This window comes from Anolis sagrei, chromosome 4 (assembly GCF_037176765.1).
Source record: "Anolis sagrei isolate rAnoSag1 chromosome 4, rAnoSag1.mat, whole genome shotgun sequence".
Taxonomy (NCBI): Eukaryota; Metazoa; Chordata; class Lepidosauria; order Squamata; family Dactyloidae; genus Anolis; species Anolis sagrei.
The window spans coordinates 130,421,801-130,446,167 of NC_090024.1; the positions used below are offsets into that span (position 1 = coordinate 130,421,801).

The window sequence follows — 24,367 nt, forward strand, 5'->3', positions numbered from 1 at the left end:
TTAGTTTATTACATAGTACATAAACATATTTAACAGATAATTAAATATTTAAGGACTAATTTAGCTGTGCATAAAACTTTTGCAGGAGAGGAATCAGAATATATTCTACAAAGGGCACTCTTGCCTTACCTGGTTTTAGAGTTGTTTGAAAGTGTCAACAATCGTGAGGATAGGGATGATACAAGAAACAAAACTACAATAAACACACAACTCTCCTAAAATAGCAGACCTATGTGGTCCAAAATATAATTTCTGTACTACAAGGGGCATTGATATCTGCTGGGATTTGTTTCCAGGACCACTGTAAATACAAAAAATTGTGGGTGCCCAGGTCCCATTATATACAATGGTGTCACAAAATACTGTCCCTGATACAAAAATGGAAAAACCTCATTTTCTTTGTTGAATACACACATACATAAACCATAGATGCAGAATCCATAGATACAGAGGGTCAACTGTATGAGATTTTGAATCCCAAATACAATCTCATAGAGAAGTAATCTGGAAAGAAGGAGCATCAGGTGGAATTGGGGATATGGTTCTATGGCTGCCATTCTGTATTAATCTAACTTAAGTGGGATAGCAATAATTGCTTATTATGTAAACAAGATAGTTTGAGATTCTGGAATTGGATTTCTACAGAGAGTGCTTCTCCTATCATGCCAAAACAGATAATGAAAAGATACACCCCATATTTACCACCCCATACAGAATATAATGTTGTCCAAAGCCACCAAACAATCTTAATGTCTTGTCGAAGGCTTTCATGGCTGGAATCACTAGGTTCTTGTGGGTTTTTTCACTACCTCTGAGGATGCTTGCCATAGATGCAGGCGAAACGTCAGGAGAAATGCCTCTAGAACATGGCTCTATAGCCCGAAAAAACCCACAAGAACCTAGTAATCTTAATGTCACCATTAAAGAAGGAAGTGCCCTTGTTGTTATTAATAGGTTGGTCCACATACAAGAAACCATCAATCAACATTGTGTTTTACAGGATTCCTATTCATATGACACTAGGACAAAATAGTCTGGGACAACAAAAATGGTGGTCAGATTTTTAAAAAATCGCCAAGTTCTAAACCAACCAATACTGCCATTTCTAGCAACCTCCCAAGATACACAGTGCAGTCGATATTCATTATTGTATTCAATGGCTGCTCAAAAGTATCTCACTATAATTTATTTCGGAGATTTTATCACTTACTGTTGAGAGGGCACAAGAGAAGCCATCTACAACCACACGCAAAACAGGACTAAATGCGGAAGAAATATTTTTGTAAACAATGGACAAATTGGAAGTTCTCCGTGGCAGCTTGTACAATTTTTATTTCTGTTCTTACAGAGTACACCTAAATCTCATGCTAGAATAACTGAATCATTATTCTATGATTCTATGAAATGTGTTATATGACTTCTCTTTGTTTTGCCAACAGACTACAACCATTGCAAAGAATACGTCAGGCTGTGACTGATGATCACTTTTAACACTTCCCAGCAGAAATCAGAGAAAGATAATAGAACTGCAGGCCTCCTTTCTCCAGCTGTTTATTTGTACTTATCTTCCCTCGCTTTAGCAGACAGTTGGCTTTGCTTTCCTCTTCTCAAACCAGTGGAGGAGTAACTACTAAAGAAGGGAGAAGATAAACTGAGATAGCAGTGGATAAATGAGAAATGATGACAAGTAGGTGTTATGCTGTAGGGGAGCTACAGCGTTTCAAGCCTGATTCCAGATAGACTTCAGAGCTGTCAAAACCAAGAGTCTAATTGTAAAATTGTGATGCTGAATGTAGATATTGTGATAGACAAAGCACAAGCACTGGTTTAGTTTTTTGGGTTTTTTTGGTCGTGTCAGGAGTGACTTGAGAAACTGCAAGAAACTGCAAACATGGGGAGCCCCCGGTGGCACAGTGGCCAAAACCCTTTGCCAACAGGACTGAAGACCAACAGGTCACAGGTTCGAATCCAGGAAGAGTGCGGATGAGCTCCCTCTATCAGCTCCAGCTCCCCATTCAGGGACATGAGAGAAGCCTCCCACAAGGATGATAAAACATCAAAACATCTGGGCATACCCTGGACAACGTCCTTGCAGACGGCCAATTCTCTCACACCAGAAGCGACTTGCGGTTTTGTGAGTTATAGAAAATAGATTCCCAATGAGGACCAAGCAGGCTTAAGCACATTGTTTTATTATGATCATGATAAATTTGGGGTATTTTTCTAAGAACAGAGGTCACACACATACAATCCTCATTGTAATCTCTTAACTAGAAATAAAAAAGGAGCTATACTTCTTCCTTACTTGTATACTCTTCTATTCATGTGTAAGTAAGGGTCTTTATTAAAAGACGGGTGAAAGAAAGGAGTACCAACCCAATCCCACCTGCCTATTCCAAAGATAAACAGCCCTTGTAGTTTGTCGGCCCAAAGATGGTAAAGTGGAATACCAGAAAAATCTGTTGTAGATGTAAAATCTATTTACAAGATACAAGTGAGTTGAATGCACCTGAGCCAGAAACATAGAAACAAGCCAAATTATTTTGCCTCTGTCTAAAGTGAAGTACAAGACTTACATCTAAAAATGTAAACAGATGAGAAAAATAACCGAAATGCTCCAGCCTCCCAAGGCTTTACAATCAAATAAAAAAGTACTGCTAATATGGTTCACTCTGTTTTATTGTTGGCCAGTGACAAAAGGAAAAGGAAGGGAGACGGGTCAAGAAGACCCACAAAGTATGATTGAAAGTTCCTCATAGCAGTTTCCAAGAAAATGAAGAGCAGAGATGAGGAGGAGGAGAATGCTCAATCACCTCTTGCAAAAACTACTAATATACTATGCGTCAGAATGGCATTAATCCACCCAATTCTGGATAGGAAGTGGAGGAAGGGAGTTTTATCTCAGCCCAGTCAAAACATAGATTGAACTGACCTTGATTTTCTAAGGAACAAGCAATCTCTCTGATGCTTTCTCATTAATCCTTTCTTGTTTTTCTCTTATCAGTGCAAAAGTCTATACGTTATTTTCCTAGTACTTTCAGAACTATGCTTTCAGGGCTGTTCCTTCCTGGATTATAGTTTCTAAGACACATCTGTTGATCCAAAGCTCTGCCTCAAAGGCTACTCAGCCAGCACACTTATGATTGTTTCCTTCTGCTGCATCCTTAAGAATCGGCACATTTGGGTAATCAGGCTGCAGTGGCAATAACTCCGTGCATCTTGCCTGGAAAGAGAAAGTGTCACTTTGTTGTGTATCTTCAAGTTGTTTCTGACAGGTGACCTGAAGACAAAAGTATAATGAGGGCTTCTCAGTAAGATTTATTCAGAATATTGAAAGAACGTGACTTTCCCATGACTCCAAAGGCGTAGTTCAACACTCACTCCAAAGTCAGAGTCCAATACTCACTCCAAAGTCATAGTCCAATACTCAAACCACTACATCATGGATTGTTGTAGGTTTTTTTGGGCTATATGGCCATATTCTAGAGGCATCCTCTCCTGACGTTTTGCCTGCATCTATCCTCAGAGGTAGTGAAGTCTGTTGGAACTAGGAAAATATATATGCTGGTTTTCGTATAACAAAATCACAAGTCAAACACTTCCCAAGTGTTTAGGACTGTGGGATATATTTTTGAATGATGCACACAGATCCAAGTAAGGTGGCCTTTTGCAGTTGACAGATCATGATTTTGCCAATGTTTATTGTTTCCAAATGCCAGCTGAGACCTTTTGGCACAGCAAGCAATGTGCCGATTACCACTGGGACCACCTGTACTGGTTTATACCAGAACCTTTGCAGTTCAATTACTACTACTACTACTACTACTACTACTACTATTGGAAACAAAGAGGCTACTCTATTCTGCTTTGTTCAGACCTCATCTAGAATACTGTTTGCATTTCTGGGCATCACAGTTCAAGATAGACAGTGACAAGCTGGAATGTGTCCAGAGAAAGGAGATCAAGAAGATCAAAGGTCTGGAAACCAAGCCTTAATAAGAGGAACTGTTCAGGGAGTTAAATATGTTCAGCGTGGGAAAGCTGGAATGTGTCTAGAGAAGGGAGATCAAGAAGATCAAAGGTCTGGAAACCAAGCCTTAATACGAGGAAATGTTCAGGGAGTTAAATATGTTCAGCCTGAGGAAGAGAAGACTGAGAGGTGACATGATGGCTATCTTTAAATATCTGAAGGAATGTCATGTAGAACATGAAGCAAGTTTGTTTTCTGCTGCTTCAGAATCTAGAACGCAAACCAATAGATTCAAATTACAAAAAAAGTAATTTCACCTAAACATTAAGAAGGTAGTGAATTTTGTATCTTCAGAGAGGTAGTGGATTCTGTATCTATCTCATTAAACTGACAGTTGTGTTTTATTGCATGGTGGGGGTTAGACTACAAAGCCATTCTGGCCCCTTCCAACTCTTTAAGGTTTTATGATTTTTAAAATCACAAACTCCTATTATTGATTAGGGCATCCCATTTTCTATCACATGTTCCTGGAAGTCAAGCAGAAAGGCGCAAGGGCAGTAACCATCACTCACAGTTAGACATCAGAAATTGTTTTTTGTAGGAGTCCACTGATCCAGAATCCGGAGATTTGTTCAAGGGATCAAACCAGCACCTGGTATTTCATGTAGAACATCAACAGGAAAAAAGTGCACAAAGTAATCCAAATCTGCTGCATTTACATTTAACCTGTGCAGTGTGTACAATCAGAACAGTACACAATTTTAAAATTATTTTACATAGGTAAGTCTGGATTGGTTAATCATGTGGCACGGAGGCCTATCCAAAATCACTAGTCATTTATTTCAGTAACCCTTCTGGCTTCTGAAATGTCAGTAAGTATTTTCCACACATTCTCAAGCTTATATACATAACAATAAGGAATAAAATCCTGTTCTAATAAAAATGAAAGAAGCAAAATTCTGTGCCACATTCTACATATCTACAGATCTGTGACATACACTTAGCTGTGGGCATAAAGTATTGTAGATACTTCAGTATTTCTCTGCCCTGTATGTTTCTTCCCAGCTCAGTTCCACGCTTAGGTTATGTTTCAAGTTCTTTCTTATGTAAAGAACTTGCTTCTCTCCCTCCCGCTCCCCCACCCACACCCCCTATAAACAAATCTACTTGTACATCAGATCCTACAACATTTACAAGAATAATAATACTTGTTTTTCACAGTCTTTGCCAGTCCAAAGCACAGCACCTTGAATGTAGCTATGTGATCGATGTGGTCAGATCCCAATTTCTTTGTGTCCGTTGGTGATATAGAAATTCCAGCTCTGGTGTCAAAGGAAATGGTGAATCCAACATAGTTCTAAGTGTACATTTTGGAAGGTGAGAGATGAGAAGGAAGAGAGGTAACATAGGTCTGGGGTTTGAAAGGAAGGCATCACTATGAAGTAGGTGCTTCTTGGAGTAGGCAATGGATTTCTTGGAAGGAGGGACGGTCTTTGGTATCTCGTCTCCAGCAGCTGAGCATTAGCTTGTATACATAATCAGGACACAATGCAGGCTGTGGAAGATAGGTCTTAAACCAGAAAAAGAAAAGAGGATATGTTGAAGGCAAAGCAATCAATTCCTTCCTAAAAGGCATCAAAAGATGACAGCCACCATTTCTGGCATGTAATGTGATACACCTGAAGGCAAGCTACTTATTTATTGCAGTTTACCTTGCTTGTATTCTCCTTCCCTCCAAAAAAAGTCAGGGCAGCTTGCAATAGTGGGTTTGCTAATCTTTGCAACAACTCTGCGAGGTAAGGTTTGGCTGAGAGTGTGATATTAATATGAAATACTGATATCCAGGAAGGTGGCACTCCAAAGTACAAGAACCACTAGCTGCATGATGGGCACAGTGTAGTATATGGCTTCAAAAGGTTCAAAAAGGATTTTTGATATATATATATATATATATATTGCTCTGTTTGTTTTGAGGGCCTTTTTGGTGGTGGCCCCTCATCTCTGGAATTCACTCCCTAAGGACATCAGACATGCCCCAATGCTGGCAGTCTTTAGAAGGAGCTTGAAAACGTGGTTGTTCCAGTGTGCCTTCCCAGAATAAGGAAAACTCTTAGCAATATGTCCTCAAATGCACTTTGATTTAGGATTGTCTGCACGCCCTCATCTTTCTCTGAAAACCCTATCCTAGTTTACCCTACCTTGTTCATGCCCAGCATTTTAAATTTTTAAATTTTAATTATCACATTTGGCCTGGCCATAGGTTTCAAATGCTGTATGTTATTGCTATTGCTTATTTCTTATTGTGTATTTTCTGTTTTTGAGTTTATTTTAACTGTTTTGTATTGATTATTTGTTATCGCCTTTGTTTATTGATGAGCTGTGAGCTTGGCCTCATGTAAGCCGCACCGAGTCCCTTGGGGAGATGGTAGCGGGGCACAAATAAAGTATTATTGTTGTTGTTGTTGTTGTTGTTGTTATTATTATAACTCAAAAACAAAACTGCTGGAGTAATTGACACCAAATTTGCCCACAACACACCTACTAACCCAAGGAATGACCCTCACTCAAAAAACCCCCATAAACAATGATAAGATCTTTAAAATTCAAAAAGGAAGAAAACACAGCACATGTGCGCAAACCCCTTTCCTGCTTCCCCTCCGTTGATACAGCACAAGAGGCACCAACAGCCATCCTCCCTCAGTGCTGGATCAGGACAGGAGGCAAGGGAGGCTAGGAGCACCAAGAAGGCCATCTTATCTCACCTTCCCCTTTACCTCAGGTCCTCTGGATGCAGGGAGAAATACAGTTACCATCATGTTGGGTCAGCCCCCCCCCCCCCCGCCCCATCCCCACCAGTATTCAATGTTGGCCAGGTAGTGTCCTAAGACTGGTTCAGTTCCATCGGTGGTGGAATTCAGAATGCTCTTTGATTGTATGTGAACTAAAAATTCCTAATCTCAAGCATTGGCCTAAGCAGCAGAGGCAAAGGGGCCTCTTCCTACTCCTCCTCCCTCACTCAAGGCCCAGCAGAGTAGCCCCAAGGCCTCCTTGAGCCTTGAGCCAGGGAGCAGGAGTAGGAGAAGGCCTCTCCACCTCTGCCGCCGTGCTGCTGGTGCCAGCATAGGCTGTCATAGTGACTGTGCCTGGCCGAGGCCTCGCCCGCCTTGCCCAAGCACAGTTGCTGGCAGAGAGGCCTCCTCCTCTTCCTCCCTAGTTCAAGGCCCGGCGATGTCACGAGGAGGTCTTGGGACTGCTTCGTCAGGGTTTGAGCCAGGGAGGTCCACTGCTCCCCTCCGCCTTCCCTGCAGGCCACAGGGCACGCACAGTGCTGAAAATGGCACAAAAAAGGCAGTATGTGGGGAGGGAGAGCGAAGGGCCCTCCCACCCCTCTGTCCACCCCACAGCTGAGGTGGTGTCAATGAGAGTGGGGCAGTGTATCCACTCTATGTTGTGGACCTGTATTTTCTCAAAATAAGCTCAGCAATTTAAATCCGAACCTTTATCTGGTCCAAAAACATCCTAGGCAGATTATATACCTTTCTGATTTAATGACTTCTATTTATATGATTCCGTACCTGCCGTCCTTGATCCCGAAAGAACTCCCCGGTGTTCTCAATTACTTGCTCATCTGAAAACTGAGAATACGGCTGCTCACGACAAAAAGTGAAGGTCTCCCAAAGTGTCACACCAAATGCCCAGACATCACTGGCTGTGGTGAATTTCCCCTGGATGGAGAAATGGGAGGGAAGGAGGGACAATAAGTACAATATTTATAAAATTGTGTACAGAAATATCCAAAGATGTGCAGTATCCCAATATTTTAACAGATCTCCAAGAGGACACAGGAGAAACATCACACAGATCTACCAAGGCTGTGACAGTGTATAAAAGGTAAAGGTAGTCCCCTGACATTAAGTCCAGTCATGTCTGACTCTGGGGTGTGGTGCTCATCTCAATTTCTAAGCCGAAGAGTCAGCGTTGTCCGTAGACACCTCCAAGGTCATGTGGCCGGCATGACTGCATGGAGCGCCGTTACCTTCCCGCCTGAGCGGTACCTATTGATCTACTCACATTTGCATGTTTTCGAACTGCTAGGTTGGCAGAAGCTAGGGCTGACAGCGGAAGCTCACGCTGCTCCCCGGAATCGAACCTACGACCTTTCGATCAACAAGCTCAGCAGCTCAGAGCTTTAACCCACTGCGCCACCGGGGGCTCAGTGCTTTAACCCACTGTGCCATGACAGTGTATACATTTTATTAATTCTTTTGAGTCACCTTGAATTTTGTTCACCGAGACCAAAAGGTTAGCAGGACTCAACTTGAGGATGGAGCAGTGGATGCAGAATGGAAAACGCAGCACAAAACAGATAAAAGAGACAGTACAGGAACATCTGGCGAATCTAAACGAATTCAAGTCTTCAGGGCCGGATGAACTACATCCAAGTGTATTAAAAGAACTGGCAGAAGTGATTTCAGAACCACTAGCGATAAGCTTTGAGAACTTCTGGAGAAGAGGAGACATTCCACTAGACTGGTTGAGGGGAAATGTTGTTTCCCATCTTCAAAGGGGGGGGGGGGGAGGGGGAGGATTCAAACAATTACCACCCAGTCAGCCTGACATAAATACCATTCTAGAGCAGATCAGGAAATAGACAATCTGTAAGCACTTAGGAAGGAATACTATACTCAGAAAAAGTCAGTGTGGGCTTCTTAAAAACAAGTCTTATCTTGTTTTGATGGAGTTACAAGCGTGATGACGGGGATTATGTGGAAATATAACTTATCTCGATTTCAGTAGGTAGCCATAACAATTTCAAGCTGGTACTCAGAACTCTATGATAGAATCATAGACCTAAAATGAACCACAAGAACCATCTAGCCCAACCTCCTGCTATAAAGGAATAGGCAACCCAAGGCACTTCCAGACAGCGGCAAAACACAAGATTAATATGCTGGATAAACAAACCCGAGACCTCAGAGGAGGTCCCCACACAGACCTGCCGGTCCCAGACTTTCTTCCCCCGTCATCCTCACTGCCCGTCTGTGTCTCGGGATAAAATGGAGGGCAGACGGGGGAAATCTACCGGATTTTTTTTTAATCACTCAATTATTGTATATACTCAAGTATAAGCCTAGTTTTTCAACCCTTGTTTTAGGCTGAAAAAGTTCCCCTCGGCTTATACTCGAGTCAAGGTTATTTATTCTTTTACTCTGTCATTATTATTATTATTATTATTATTATTATTGCATTTATTATTTTACTCTATTTGTTATTATTATAGTTATCATTTTACTTTATTATTATTCCATTTATTATTTTATTTTATAAGTGTTATCATTAAATTTATTATTTTACTCTATGATTGTTATTATTCCATTTATTATTTCACTCTATTATTATTATTCCATTTATTATTTTACTGTCTTTATTATTACTGGAAGGATACATAAGCACATTTACATTGAAGGTTAGAGCAGTCTTATCTTAAAGTACAATTTTATATAAATATTCAAAAACATTTAACCTACTGATCCTCAATTAATGTAATGTTATTGGTATCTATTTTCATTTTGAAATATATCAGTAGCTTCTGAATTTCTCACCCTCGACTTATACTTGAGTCAATCGGTTTTCCCAGTATTTGTGGTAAAATTAAGTGACTCGGCTTATATTCGGGTCGGCTTATACTCAAGTATATACAGTATGTGCTGATGCTTATATGAGCGCATGAGAATATCCTAATACAAATATGGAGAGATTACTATATGCACATATACGAACCCGTGCATAATGGTGGGAGTAAAAAAAAATGCTGCCGGATTTCCCTCTTTTCCCAATTGTTTATTCACGATCTATTTAATATTATAAAGTTTAAAATAAACACTTTCAGAGACCTGTAATGGCTCTCCACTTCTCTCTTGAAACTATCTGGAAATCAGTTGTGTCTCCATGGGAGCTGTTTGAGATTTTTAAAAACTTGCCTAGGCAGGAAGCAGTCACCACAGGGGGTAAAGAGCCAAATCCCAAACTTGACATGATTGCAGGGCCACACAATCATGGGAAAATCCCATTTTTTTGCCTGGAACCAGGATAAAAGAGGACCTTTTTGGGTTTTCCCTCTGTTGCTGCGATTGAGTGCGCATTTAGCACAAATGTCATCTGGCTACTCCCATTTTTAACCCATTCTCTCTCGAATTATAGGTACTGTGTTTAAGTGCCCTAAGAAACTAGTGCTGATGTGGTCTATCCAATGAAATTTTCTGAATTAGCACCCCAAATAACCCCAGGAACAAGCCTAAAAACCAAGATATTTCTGAATGGGAAAAATGTTTTCTGAATAGGAGAAATGTTTCAATTTGTAGGAAGCAGTAACAGAAAAATCACCTAAAGTGGCTCTTTCACGAATGCCAGAAATGTTCACCCAAAGTCCTTTGTTCCTCTTTCAGTTCAACCATAGTCAACAAGTCAAGCCTGTTCTGTTATGTATGTGGCCAAAGTATAGCTAGTATGAATTAAGACACATCCAAGCTCAAACACAAATGCATTAGTACACCTTGGCCTTCACAACATCAATAGGAAGTGCAAGATGCTTACCAAGAGGATGCTCTCCCATGACATCCAACGAATGGGGAGTACTGCTCGGCCTTGGATCCTGTAATAATCTCCACTGTAGAGGTTCCGGCTCATACCAAAGTCAGCTATCTTGATGGTATAATTCTTCCCCACCAGACAGTTGCGTGTAGCCAGATCTCGGTGAACAAAATTCAGGGAGGACAGGTACTTCATACCAGAAGCAATTTGCGTGGCTATTCGCTTCAGATCAGCATAGCTGGAGAACCAGAGAAGGAATTTTCAAATAGCCATTTTAGTCTGTTGCAACAAAACAACTCAGGGCCCTCCCACACAGCACAAAATGTTCCTGTTGCATTTGGAGACCAGACTTTGGGGGGAACCCCACCTTTTCAACTGGAGGATGACCATATAGCCACCCATGCCGATGCTTGATCAGTACAGGTAGACAGGAGCATTGGCACTCAGCCCTTTTTGTCTGAGCCCGGGGAGCGCAACATGGCTGTGGGAAGGCAGGCCCCATACTTGCAAAGATCTAGATCATTCTGGAAGATCTGGATGTTTTGCAGGTATTTTAAAAATCTGGAATAATGTTGGATGAACAGGTTTATTCCAGGTTTGTTCTATATTATTATTATTATTATTATTATTATTATTATTATTATGTTTATTCCAGGTCTATTCCATTAGTCTGTTGCATCGTTTGGATGGGCCAGGCTAATGCAACTTCAGTGGCACATTATGGGGCAATGTGGATGGGGTCTAAGAGTTGTGTCACACCTTTAAAACAAACTTTAAGATTTATTGCAGAACATCCTTTAATGGACTGACTCAACTTCCTTGGATGCATGGAGACTGAGGAAAAGAAGGTGCTGAGTAGTTCTGCCGTTTCTCAGTCCCTTGCCAGCATTTTGCCATCACCTGTACACAATGGCTGTGCCATTTCATTGTGCTTCCTTTTGCTTTGGACATAACAAAAAAGCCATTTTGTTGTTTTTAATAATATGGATGTAAGGAGAATGTGACATCTATGTATTCCTGAACTTCAGTGAAGCTTTTGTAAGGTCTCATACGATATTCTTGCAAAGAAGCTAATAAAATTTGAACTAGACAATGCTAAGTGGATTGGGAATTGGTTGTCAAACTGAACCCAAGGGGTGCTCAACAATGGAATAGGCAACCCAAGAGAGAATGCCATATGGTTCTGTCCTGGGACCAATGCTATTCAACATCTTTATCGATGTTTTGGATGATGGGAAAAAGGTATGCTGATCAGATTTGCAGATGACACCAAGTTGGGAGGGACAGTCAAACCAAAATGGCCTGAACAGATTAGAGAGCTGGGCCAAAATTAACAAAATGCATTCCAAAAGGAAGAAATATACAATATTACACACAGGCATAAAAGAATAAAATGTACAGATATAGGATGGGTGACACCTTACTTGAAAACGGCACATGTGAAAGAGATTTAAGAGGTAAGCATGAGTCAACAGTATGATGTGGCAGCTAAAAGCCAATGCAACTTCAAGTACAGAGAATACAGAGACAGAAAGTGCTTTCTAGTTAGGATGTGGAACAATTTAACCAGGGAGGCCATTTTGAGCCCTTTCGTACAGCATACCATTTTTTGGCTATAATGTGGAAGAGTTGCCCCACACAGGAGGCAATAATAATAATAATAATAATAATAATAATAATAATAATAATAATAATAACTTTATTTTTATACCCCGCCAACCATCTCCCCTAAGGGACTTGGGGCGGCTTACAAGAGACAAGCCCAAAATTACAAGTAAAACACACAAATAAAACAATTTAACCGATTAAAAGCAGCAGATAAAACTAAAATACAAACAACAATTGTAAACAGCATAAAAATATGGCTGAGAAAAGAACATAGCTGAGGTACAGACTCACTGAGTGCAATACATTCCGACAGGAGCGCAAGGAAAGTGCAATAATCAAATAGGTAGGGCTGGAAATGTCATCAAAACATGTTGAGGTACACCACAAGAGGGCTGATATAAAGTGCTGAACTTAAAGTAGGGACAGGAAAATTACTGGTGGACTGCTTAACCAAAAGCACCGCGGAACATCCATGTTTTTAGTTGACTCCGGAAAGAGAATAAAGTATGAGCCTGTCTGATCTCCCTGGGGAGGGAGTTCCAGAGCCGGGGGGGGGGGGCACCACCGAGAAGGGCCTCTCCCTTGTCCCCACCAACCGTGCTTGAGATATATATAGGTCATTATTTACAGAACCCTTGTTGGTTACCTGACAGCAGAGGCAGAGCTCACTATCAAGCTCTGGAGCTCCTGGCGAGATAGAAATTGGTTGAGGTCACCATTTTCCATGTACTCTGTGATCATGCAAAGCGGGTCATCAGTGATACACACGGCCAGCAGCCGGATAATGTTGGGGTCCTTCAATCTGGACATGATCTTAATCTCTTTAAGAAAGTCATTCCTTCCAAATAGAAAACAAAACAAATCATATAGAAGAAGCATTAGTGGTGCTACAGCATACTTTAACAGTAGAGGTTTTAGATCAATAAGTGCCCGATTCAAATAATTTGTCTGACATGAACACAGCACCTGATCAAACTACATTAGACATGTTCATCCTCTTATTCCTACCATCTCTCCATACCTCTTACTGTGTGAATTTTTAAACCAACCAGAATTTTTAAACTACTGTGACATCTTAAGTTTGGGAAAAAGTTACTTTGATTTTATTTTTCCCATTGTCAGTGATGTGGAATATGTTTTCTAAGAAGACAGTGAAGATAAAGCTTCTGCCTCTTAGAAAACTAGATCAAGAGTTTTGTAAGGCAGAGTGTATATATGTATTTTCACATGTGTTCGTATGTATTTGTGAATGTTATCAATAAGAGAACATGTCAAGAAGTCTTTCACTCCAACATGCACTGTAGAAGAGGCCTCAGTCTTTCGTAAGATGGCAGTCCTGCAATTAAAGGACTAATTAGATTTTCTCCTTTGGCAGAATTATTTTTCAGATGTATTTTTGGTTCAAAGTAGTAAAACTTGATAATTCATTAAACTATTTAACTTTTTGTGTAACTGTACTATCTTGCTGTCGTGAAATATACAACTTTGAAACTGAGTCCATTATTTTGAAACTTCCTTTATAATGCTAAGCATACACAAGTTCTTCAGTTTCAACACAAGTGGAAACTGAAGAACTTGGTTGTTGCAGTCAGTAACCCATTTCAAAATGAAGGAGAAGGATCAGATTATAACACCTCTATTGATTAAGAAACAGCTACAGGTTGAGTATCTGAAATGTTGGACCAGAAAGGTTTTGGATTTTTGATTATTTTGGAATACCTGTATTTGCATATACATTTGGCCCTTCATATCCACAGATTCAACCATCCATAGTTCAAAAATATTTTGAAAAAAAATTAAAAATCTTGAGATGATGAATGGAATTACAAGAATTGAATTTTAGTCACAATAATATTACTTGCTGATGTCTATTAATCTTAAACACTGGTATATTTGTTTATATTGAGCCAAAGTTGATACAACTAATAGAAGTAAGGCAGTCCCCGAGTTACAAACATCCAACTTATAAATGACTCGTGGTTAAGAATTGGGCGAAACTACAGGAAGTGAGAGAAATCTACACTTTGGAAGGGAAATTCACTCCGAAAGAGTTACCATGGGAAAAGGGGTCACAACTGAAGCTTTATTGCCAGTCCTTGTTTCCACAAGAAGCCAATTTTTTTCAAAAATCCAATTCTCACAGGGACAGAAAGTGAGGTGAACTTTTCTGTACAGGGGCACGGACAGCAAAACAAACACTACAGGGGTGTTTGCCCTTCCCTATGGTAGCCAAAGCTTATATATGTATAATATATAGCTGGAGTTACACTTAAAACATGTAGGTAAAAGGTAAGGTAAAGGTTTTCCTCTGACATTAAGTCCAGTAGTGTTCGACTCTGGGGGTGGTGCTCATCCCCATTTCTAGGCCGAAGACACCTCAAGGTCATGTGGCCAACATGACTGCATGGAGTGTCGTTACCTTCCCACCAGAGCAGTACCTATTGATCTACTCACATTTACATGTTTTCGAACTGCTAGGTTGACAGAAGTTGGGGCTGACAGTGGAAGTTGTGCCGCTTTCTGGATTTGAACCTGGGACCTTTCGGGCAACAAGTTTAACAACTCAGCAGTTTGACCCATTGCGCCACCGTGGGCTCCCGGTGTACATGTTCTGAATTACAAACAAATTAAACTTAAAAACAAACCTACAGAACCTATCTTATTTGTAACTTGGGAACTGCCTGTTGGCATATTAGATGCCTTACATTTGGGAAGGGTGGTCAGAGGGGAGAAGTCAGTTTGGTTTTTTATTTTATTTTTTCCCCAAGAGAGGAGATATGGGGCAGGGGAAAACTATGTGGAGACAAAATTAAAGGATTATTTGTTACATTTGTTTTATTCCAGTGCCTGGGTTTTTAATAATTTTTAATTGGGTGGAATTAAGTTACATTTTTTTGAAAAATTAATTAAAAATTAATAAATATGTTGAGATGGGGGAAAGTTGATGGCCACCAACTGGTTAGTACATATAAATTATTCCCTCGCTCCTTCCTGGAGAGATTTTGCAACTGTTTTTGAATTATTTTAGTAAGAAAAAGAAATGTTCAGATAAGTCTAATTCATGAAGTGCATGTGATTTTTACTGGTTTTTTAAAAGCAACATTTCTGCTTAAATAATGAGGGAATAAGCAAGGATAAAAGCATTCAGTGTTCATCTGATGGCATATTTATATGAAAGACAAGGGGAGAGTTGGGTGATGTGTGCTTTCCAGGCTGTATGGCTGTCTTCTAGCAGCATTTTCTCCTGACATTCTGCCTCCATCTGTGACTGGCATCTTCAGAAGGGGAGAGTTTTCTTTAGGGTTAAAGAGCCTGTTGTGACCATCCCTAAGAATACCATAGCTGTTTCCCTCTCATATTCGAGATCTCTCATGCACCTGGCATTCTTGTTGGCATCAGCTCGCAGCATTTTCACAGCCAGTAGGACAGGCTGCTTCAGGTCAGCATCCAAAACAGAACCATTGTCCACAAACATCTCCATCCCCTCCACTTCGCATAGGTGGACCTAGAGGAAATGAAACAAGCAGCATTGATCAGACAGAAAATTTATTAATCGTACCACAGAGTGAAAAGCTAAAGTACAAAAACCGAACCCAGGATGATTCCCCACCCAGCCTCCTTCTTCCATCTCTATTTTCAGCTCTGTATGAAGAACCACATAGCTAATATATGTTGCCAATGTCAGGGTCACAGCTGCTTGTGAAATTCCTTGTTCAAGCAGATCTTCTCCTTATCACTCCACTATGGCTGATTTAAACATTAAAGGAAGCCTTAGAGACACAACAACTCCCTCTACTGAATTCCAATGATATTAAGTAGAGCGAGCCAACAAGAGAACCCAGTCACTATCAGACCTATGTTACAAAGACCTCCAGAGAAGTTTCTTAGTATTTTTGTGTTTCAAAATGATGGACCCAGTTTCAAAGCCGTATATTTCATGATGGCAACACATTACAATTATACAAAAAGTCACAAAATAGTGTCATGAAATATCAAGTTTTCTTAACTATTTTGAACCAGAAACAAATCTAAAAAAAATAATTCTGCAAAAGAAGAAAATCTCATTAGGCCTTAAGTTGCAGGATCGCCACCTTAGGAAAGACTGAGGCTAGGGGCTGTTTTTGCCCTGGGAGAGGCATCTAGCAGTAATAATAATAATAATAATAATAATAATAATAATGCTTTATTTATACCCTGCCACCATCTCCCCAAGGGTACTCGGGGCGGCTTACATGAGGCCAAGCCCAACAACACATCAGTAAAAACAAAACAGCAAGCAAATAAAACAGTACAATTAATATAACTCACATATAAACAATAACACAGAGAATTTAAAATCTTATGGCCGGGCCAGATGTAATAAATTAAAAAAATTAAAATAAACATTGGGCGTAAACAGAGGTAGGATGTATCTAAGCAGGAGGGTTTTAAAAGATAATGTAGGGAGACCAACCCAACAGGTAGTAAAGTGCTTCTGAGGACAATTGCAGAGAATTAATCAGAGCAGGGTATTGTTTCCTTATTCAGGGAAGGCACACTGGAATAGCCATGTTTTCCTCCTAAAGACTGCTAATGTGGGGGCTTGTCTGATATCCTTGGGGAGTGAGTTCCAGAGTTGGGGGGCCACCACAGAGAAGGCCCTCTCCCTCGTCCCCACCAATCGCGCCTGCGAAGGGGGCGGGAGCGAGAGCAGGGCCTCTCCAGATGATCGAAGAGATTGCGTGGGTTCATACACAGAAATGCGGTCACGCAGGTAGGCAGATCCCAAACCGTTCAGGGCTTTGTAGGAAAGAAACTCTACGTTCCATCCTTTAGGGAGTAAGAGTTTCATTCATACGCAGTTTGTGGTTATAGATACATAGAAATTACAAATCTTGTCCATCTTCTCTAAACAACCTGTAGTTGTTCATAAGTCCTTCTCTATAAGGAGGTCAGGGATTTAGCAAGTGAATTTGTTGACTTAATAGTTAATAACTTTTAAAAACCCATGTTTCTTCATAGCCTCTAGAGCAGGGGTCCTCAAACTAAGGCCTGGGGGCCGGATACGGCCCTCCAAGGTCATTTACCCGGCCCTCACTCAGGGTCAACCTAAGTCTGAAATGACTTGAAAGCACACAACAACAATCCTATATCAGCCAAAAGCAGGTCTACACTTCCCATTGAAATACTAATAAGTTTATATTTGTTAAAATTGTCCTTTATTTTAATTATTGTATTGTTTTTAAGTGTTTCTTGCACTACAAATAAGATATGTGCAGTGTGCATAGGAATTGATTTATGTTTTTTTCAAATTAAAATCCGGCCCTCCAAGTTTGAGGGACTGTGACCTGGCCCTCTGTTTAAAAAGTTTGAGGACCTCTGCTCTAGAGCAACAGGTGAGCAACCATCAGATACAAAGTCATATTGAGGAGTCTGCTTCCTGAGATAAGAAGTCAAAGTCTGTACACCTTATAGTTTACTGATTCAGCCTCAAGGGCTTTGAAATGGCTTGAAGTCACAGATTAGTTTTAGCGCAATGGAATCATGCTGAACCATGCTGAGTTCCTTGAAAAGCTGTCAACCTCTACTGTTTAAGTCAAGGAATTCTGACATTAACATGCACCCATACTGACTCACATATAATAAACAATGATCGTGTGGATTATTTTTTTTTATATATTCACATTGAGTACTATAACATGAGAATTTACTCCAGTGTAGAATTAATATTAAAACAATAAAAAAACTATGTTTTGTAACTCGAGGACTGCCTGTACCTTGGCTGTCATAGAGGGGTATATAAGCTACTTGATTTTTCAGGTATCAAGGTCCCACTTCACAAAGACTTTTAATATCATTGCCAGTACCTTGGGTTTAGATTACAAACATATTGTTAGCCAGTACAGTCTTTTTAAAACAGACATTATAAGGGTCTGGTAATTTTGCACTAAATGCAGTTTCTGGGTTGTCTTAAAGGACAGCTCCACATACACATACCTAGAAACTACACTGAGCTGCAACTTTTTGGGGAAGCATGATATACAAACTCAGCAGGTTCTCACCTCTCCAAACTGGCCTTCTCCCAGCTTCTCCTTGAAGGTCAACAACTTCCTGGGAAACTCAGCCACAGCCACATCTTTGCCAGACAGCAAATCCATGGTGATGGCTGGGACAGAATAGGTGTTGCTACCTGTCACCCCTTGTAGGTTCACAATGTCTGCCTCCGCATAATGAGGGACACCCTCAACTCCACTCGGCAAGGCCGGCTTAGTAATACCACTGCAACCTATGAAGAGAAGTTACAGAACACAAGAAACTCAGCCAAGGGATGTCAGAGGAGAAAAGGAACTGCAAAAAAGAAATAGTATATGAGGCCTTAAAAAACCCTTTCTATTATCACCTGCTTCTTTTCTACTGTTGTTATTTTTATTGGTATTTTATGGCTTCCAAATTTTGTATAAAGAAAAAAAGGCCGAAAAATTCTGGAAACAAATTAATAGAGTAATCCAAGAAATTATTAAAACAAGAATCAACTTCAAGCTAGAACATACATTACTAGGACTATTGGATGATCGAATAAGAAAGGAACATGAGAGAAAACTGCAGTACATGTTAACAGCAGCAAGAAGTGTATTTTCTCAAAATTGGAAAACGAGAGATATTAAATGTAAATGATTGGACACTAAAGATGTGGGAAATAATAGAAATTGACAAATTAACAATATTGTTGAAGGATAATTCATTGAACACATTCTCAGAAGAATGGAAACCATTTTATCAATATATGTAGGAGAGAGAAAGAAAGACTATGTACAGATCTAGAGACATAAAATGGGAAATCTCAAAATTTATTTACACATTTACATTGCCACCACATATGTATATATGTTCCTGATTCTTGACATCCTCTCCAGCAATTTTTTGAATAGTTTTTATTTATATTTGCTATTCTTACTGGTGTTAGGTACCATTTCCATATTAACTTGTAATAATTTTCTTTAACCCGTATTGATAAGTTTTTAGATATCTTTGTCTCCACAATTGTTGCCATTCTGTTTCATTTACTTTTATCCCTAAATCTTCTTCCCAGACCTCCTTGAGGATGTTATTTTTTGTTTTTCCTTCCTTTATTTCAATTATTATCTTATAAACTTTACTAGTTATTCCTTTCAAATTTTCATGCTCCTCCACAACCCTTCTATTTTGTATTATTTGTTCCTTCAGCTATGGTTTACCTTGTTGTATTCAGAAGTTACTCTCTTAGGTCTGTTATTTCAATGTTATGTTTTTGACATATACCCAGAGTCTAAACAAACGAGAAAGCTCCTGCAGATTACACTATGTAACATGATTTTTGTTCCTGAGTTATAAATGCCATTTCCTAATTGGTTCTATCATAAAAACATGGGATAAGTTTATTAAACTACAAAAACTTTGTTTTTGCGGGACATCCTGCAGCACATTTTGCTATATTTTTAATGAATATCTCATAGAGTCTCAACCAATTCAACATAGTTTGTGGCAGCCTCAAAAACAAAGTTTTTGGTGTATAAAAACTACTTTCAAAGTAAGTACTGCACAATTAAACAGGAAATAACACGTTTAAGCCAGGAACAGTTTTTTTTAAAAAATTTGTTATATAGTGTTTCCTGGTGTCACTCCAAGGATACAAAGTTTCACTTCTGAACTGTGAATTCCATGCCAGATGTGCAAAAAGACATGTTGATTTCATTATTGATCACAATTATGCTATTTTGAATACAAACTGAAACTAGCATAACAAGGAATTATCCATTCTCTGAGCTATATTAGTCGGGAAGTATTAATTGCCCCTGTTCAATATTCGTGCTAATTGAGCCAAATTAAGATGTCCAGCTATTGCTATAAATTTTCATTTCAAGCTGATTCACCATTTGGGTGGATTTAAAAAAATCAGAAAGTGAAATCAGGACAATTTGCAAAGACTGTGTTAATCTGTTTCAGAATAAAAGGGAAAGGGAAAAATAGCTGTGTGGCATCTTTAAGATTAATTGATTTATTTTAACATAAACTTCCATGGGCTAAAGCCAAATTCATCACATCAAGGTGATACAGCAAATGTAGGAATGAAATCAAAGAAGTATCTTCCAGATTTTGGAAAGATTTTCCAAGTTCTGACCTGCCTCTTCCTCTTTCGGGGTAAATTCAGGCAGTTTGCGAATCAACTGAGATGGTTCCTGGTAGTCTGGACCAAGGGGAAATATCCGGTCGTATGTGGAACTGGATTCAGGCTCACTGGAAGAAGTGGAGTGATTGTGGTTGAACATACTTGACTCACTGGGTAGAGAGAGGCTGACGGTCATTTCATCATCCAACATTCGTCGAGAGGCCTGGAAGGGAAGAGAAAACAGGATTTTCCTCACAACAAAATAGGCAGTAGAAAGAAGGACTGGAAGAAAAAAGATATAAATAACACAATCTCCTATAAAGAGTAATTTGATATTGATGAACTGTTTGATGAGCATGTAAATGAAGTCACATTGCAAAAGTAGCTCCAATGTAAGAGTCAATTTTCCTTGTGAAAATAGAATTCATGATATGTGAGGAACACAGAGTAGACAGAACCAGAGTAACGGTACCGCTTTAGTATTGCCTCTCATTATTCATCAGTACTAAACTGTCAAAATAGACTTAGCTGACCAGTTTCCCAGATTTTTATTTTATTTTTTAATAAACACCTTCAAGAAACTGCTGCTTGGGGTGTGCAGGAATGGGGAATGCTCTGCATTGCCTTATACTCAGCCACTACAACCATTGAGCTGGAAATTTATTTTGGCATGTTACTCAATTCACATTATGTTCATAATTCAGACATGCCTTGCATCTCTCTATAGTCGTACCTTTTCCAGCATCTTTTTCCAAAATTGCCTCCAGAGGATGATTACGATAATGGCCACCAGGATAAAGATGATGGCCACAAGGCAGCCGATCAAGATTCGAGTATTGCTGTCATCAACCTTAAGGGTTGGATCTGTCAAAATATGGAGAAGATGGTGAGAACTTATGGGGGGAAAAACAAGACTCTTAACTGACAAATTAGTTGTCTATGCAAATTGACAATAGTTGCTCTGGATCCATGTCTTCTTTGACATCTAACAGAAAAGTAAATGCGTATTAGATTATAAAATTCTCTTGTTAGTGACTGTATTTTTCCAGTGTTCAAAGATAATAAATTGCCGGGAAGCTGCAGGTTGCCTTTAGGTAGCTTTACATCTATGATGACTGACGTTCCATGAACTCTGGATAAATAAATACTACATCACCTGTTAGATGCCTATTACATCTACTGGTTAATGGCTACTTAACCATTCCAAATTAAAAGTATTTCCCCTAATAATATAGACAGATATCAATTTATGTATCAGATAATGACTAGATATTGTTATGGTAGTGTAGTAAAGGTAAAGTCCAGTGGTGTCCGACTCTGGGGGTTGGTGCTCATCTCCATTTCTAAGCCGAAGAGCCGGCGTTGTCCGTAGACACCTCCAAGGTCATGTGACAGGCATGACTGCATGGAGTGCCGTTACCTTCCCGCTGGAGCGGTACCTATTGATTTATTCACATTTGCATGTTTTTGAACTGCTAGGTTGGCAGAAGCTGGGGCTAACAGCGGAAGCTCACGCTGCTACCCGGGTTCGAACCTGCTACCCGGGTTCTGTCAACAAGTTCATGAGCTCAGCGCTTTAACCCACTGCGCCACCTTGGGCTCCTGTTATGGCAGTGTAGAAGGGGCCTTTTAATTACTCAGGCATGTGAGATATTTCAGTATTTTGTGTTTTTTGCTTGTTTTATGTGATTTGTTAGCTACTCTGAAGTTTCCAAGTTTAGACCATTGTGTAAAAATATCAAATAAATAAATGAGATAAATAAATAAGTGACACGTGTTCACGATCTTTTAATAGTTTAAAAAGGAAGAGAGAAAGGAAGGAAGGAAGGAAGGAAGGAAGGAAGGAAGGAAGGAAGGAAGGAAGGGGAACAAACTTAACTATATAAAGTTGTAATTTTATTCAATCTTAGACCCCTTCCACACATCTGAATAAAATCCCAGATTATCTGCTTTGAACTGGAATATATGGTAGTGTGGACTCAGACAACCCAGTTCAAAGTGGATATTGTGGGATTATTATGTCCTGATATTCTGGGTTATATGGTTGTGTGAAAGGGCCCTTAGATAACACAATTCTCAGAATCCTCCTGCCAGCATGGCATCAGAGGAATTCTATGAGCTTCATTTTAATAAGTAACCTTTCACTTACCTCTAAGTAGTAGATAGCCTATGCCTAAGCAGTGGCTAGAAGCTCTTGTCTAGAAGCCTGGCTCTCAAAAAGGAGGGTGGGTTTTCTTACAGAGATAAGAAAAGCATGAGAAAAGGCCAAGAGTAGAGGCTGAATTGGAGAATTGGAGACTAGAGGAATAGGAAAGGCAGAAAGAAAAAATTATAAAGGTAGAATAAAACAGATAGGAAACCTCTAATTAAGATATGGAATATCCTTTTGGAATAAAAATATCACATCTGCAACACTCAACAGTTTTTTCAACTATCTTTTTCAAAAACAGCAATACTAAATACTACTCAAACATTGCGTACACTACAGCCAAATAGACTTGAGCCACGTTTTACCTAGCAGTAATGCAAACTAATGTCTATGAATGCCTTCATGGAAAAAATGAAAATAAAATGAAAATAAAATCAGTTCGCCAGAAGCGGTTAGAAATGTGGTTTTGGTCACATCCAAGCGGATTGTTAAAATATTTACATATATACACATTTTCCCCAGTTGGTGCCTTCCAAATGTACACTTATATCTCCCATTCTTCCCAGTTAGCATACTACTAGACATGCAGACTAGCAGTGATACTCTTTTTAGTTGCCTCAAAAAATTCTTATTATAATTATGTCAGTTCATAATAAACTGAACTGTACTCCTGTTCACCCAAAATTTCATTTTCTCCATGAGTTCTTTCTTTTCTGCGCCATCACTTTGATACTGTTGTAAAAAAACTGGGACCACGCTAAGGGACCGTCCAGACAGGCCCTATATCCCAGGATCTGATCCCAGGTTTTCTGCTTTAAACTGGATTATATGAGTCCCCACTGCCAGATAATCTGGAATAAACAGAAAACCTGGGATCAGATCCTGGGATATAGGGCTTGTCTGGAAGGGCCCTAAGACTCCATCAAAACTGCCATATAAAATCCAGATTAACTGCTTTGAACTGAATTATATGTGGATTATCCACTCCGATAATCTGGATTATATGGCAATGTAGATGAGACCTCACAGAACTGCCCATTTGGCAACATCACTTGTATAGTTTCTATAAACAAAATCCCTACTCATTTTAAAGCACTTATTTATATTTTCTAAGCTGTTCGCTAGAATACAGAACATGAAAAGGACAAGACAAAATGGTGTTTACGCCAGGTTTTGGATTTGTTTGCCACATGGGGAAAAAGTCACTGTTATGGCTCTGTTAAAATGAGAACAGGAATGTTTAGCCTTTTGCTCTAATTCAGCTGAGAAAGATACACTTTAAAAAAAAATGCACTGCCACCATAATTGTAAGATTATCACCCCAACAACAGCAAATAAAGTGAAATATTTATTTGTTTATTTGGAACATTTGTATCCCATCCTATTCTTGACCTCCGAAAAGGGACTCAGGGCGGCTTCCAACAATATAAAAACACCAATAAAATACCCAATTACATAAAATGGTAATAAATATACATTTAAAAACAGTTCACCAAGTTTGAAACGTGCTCCAAATCAGTCCAAAAAATATTATATCTCCATGCTGAAATTACATTTGGGAATGATTATACAACACTGACTAGGATGGGGTGAGTTGTATTATAGTTATTGGTGGCCCCAGCACGAATAACTACAATATTCCATTGAAATCACTTGTCCACATCCCAACCTAATAAAATATATTGTTCATACCATATGTGGTGGGAGTCACTGAAGATTCAGGAATGGCTCCAGAATTGTTGTACATGGCAGCATCTAACAAAAGAAGAAGAGAGGAGGTATTATTATTTAGATAAGCAACAACTGGGAGTGGGTATCTTGGTATTTGAAAGTGCACAATTTATTTTAAGCTGGTTTCTTTAAGTTTCACTATGAAATAATAATGTCTGGACATCTGCTCAAAAGCAAAAAGAAGAGAAATAAT

At 39.4% G+C, this 24,367-nt stretch overlaps 1 protein-coding gene across 1 annotated transcript in view; it reads right to left on the reverse strand.

Moving 5' to 3' along the window:
- Positions 1 to 2,176: 2,176 nt before the first annotated feature.
- The window catches only part of DDR2 (discoidin domain receptor tyrosine kinase 2), a 56,031-nt gene continuing 33,840 nt past the window's right edge, over positions 2,177 to 24,367 (reverse strand). The window contains exons 9-17 of the mRNA XM_060774372.2: positions 24,136 to 24,198; positions 21,028 to 21,158; positions 20,307 to 20,517; positions 18,211 to 18,434; positions 15,547 to 15,674; positions 12,816 to 13,007; positions 10,565 to 10,799; positions 7,546 to 7,695; positions 2,177 to 5,540 (exon numbers count right to left, since the gene is read on the reverse strand). Of these exons, the coding sequence (XP_060630355.2) occupies positions 5,406 to 5,540; positions 7,546 to 7,695; positions 10,565 to 10,799; positions 12,816 to 13,007; positions 15,547 to 15,674; positions 18,211 to 18,434; positions 20,307 to 20,517; positions 21,028 to 21,158; positions 24,136 to 24,198 (1,469 nt within the window). The 3' untranslated portion in view covers positions 2,177 to 5,405. The remainder of the gene's footprint in view (positions 5,541 to 7,545; positions 7,696 to 10,564; positions 10,800 to 12,815; positions 13,008 to 15,546; positions 15,675 to 18,210; positions 18,435 to 20,306; positions 20,518 to 21,027; positions 21,159 to 24,135; positions 24,199 to 24,367) is intronic.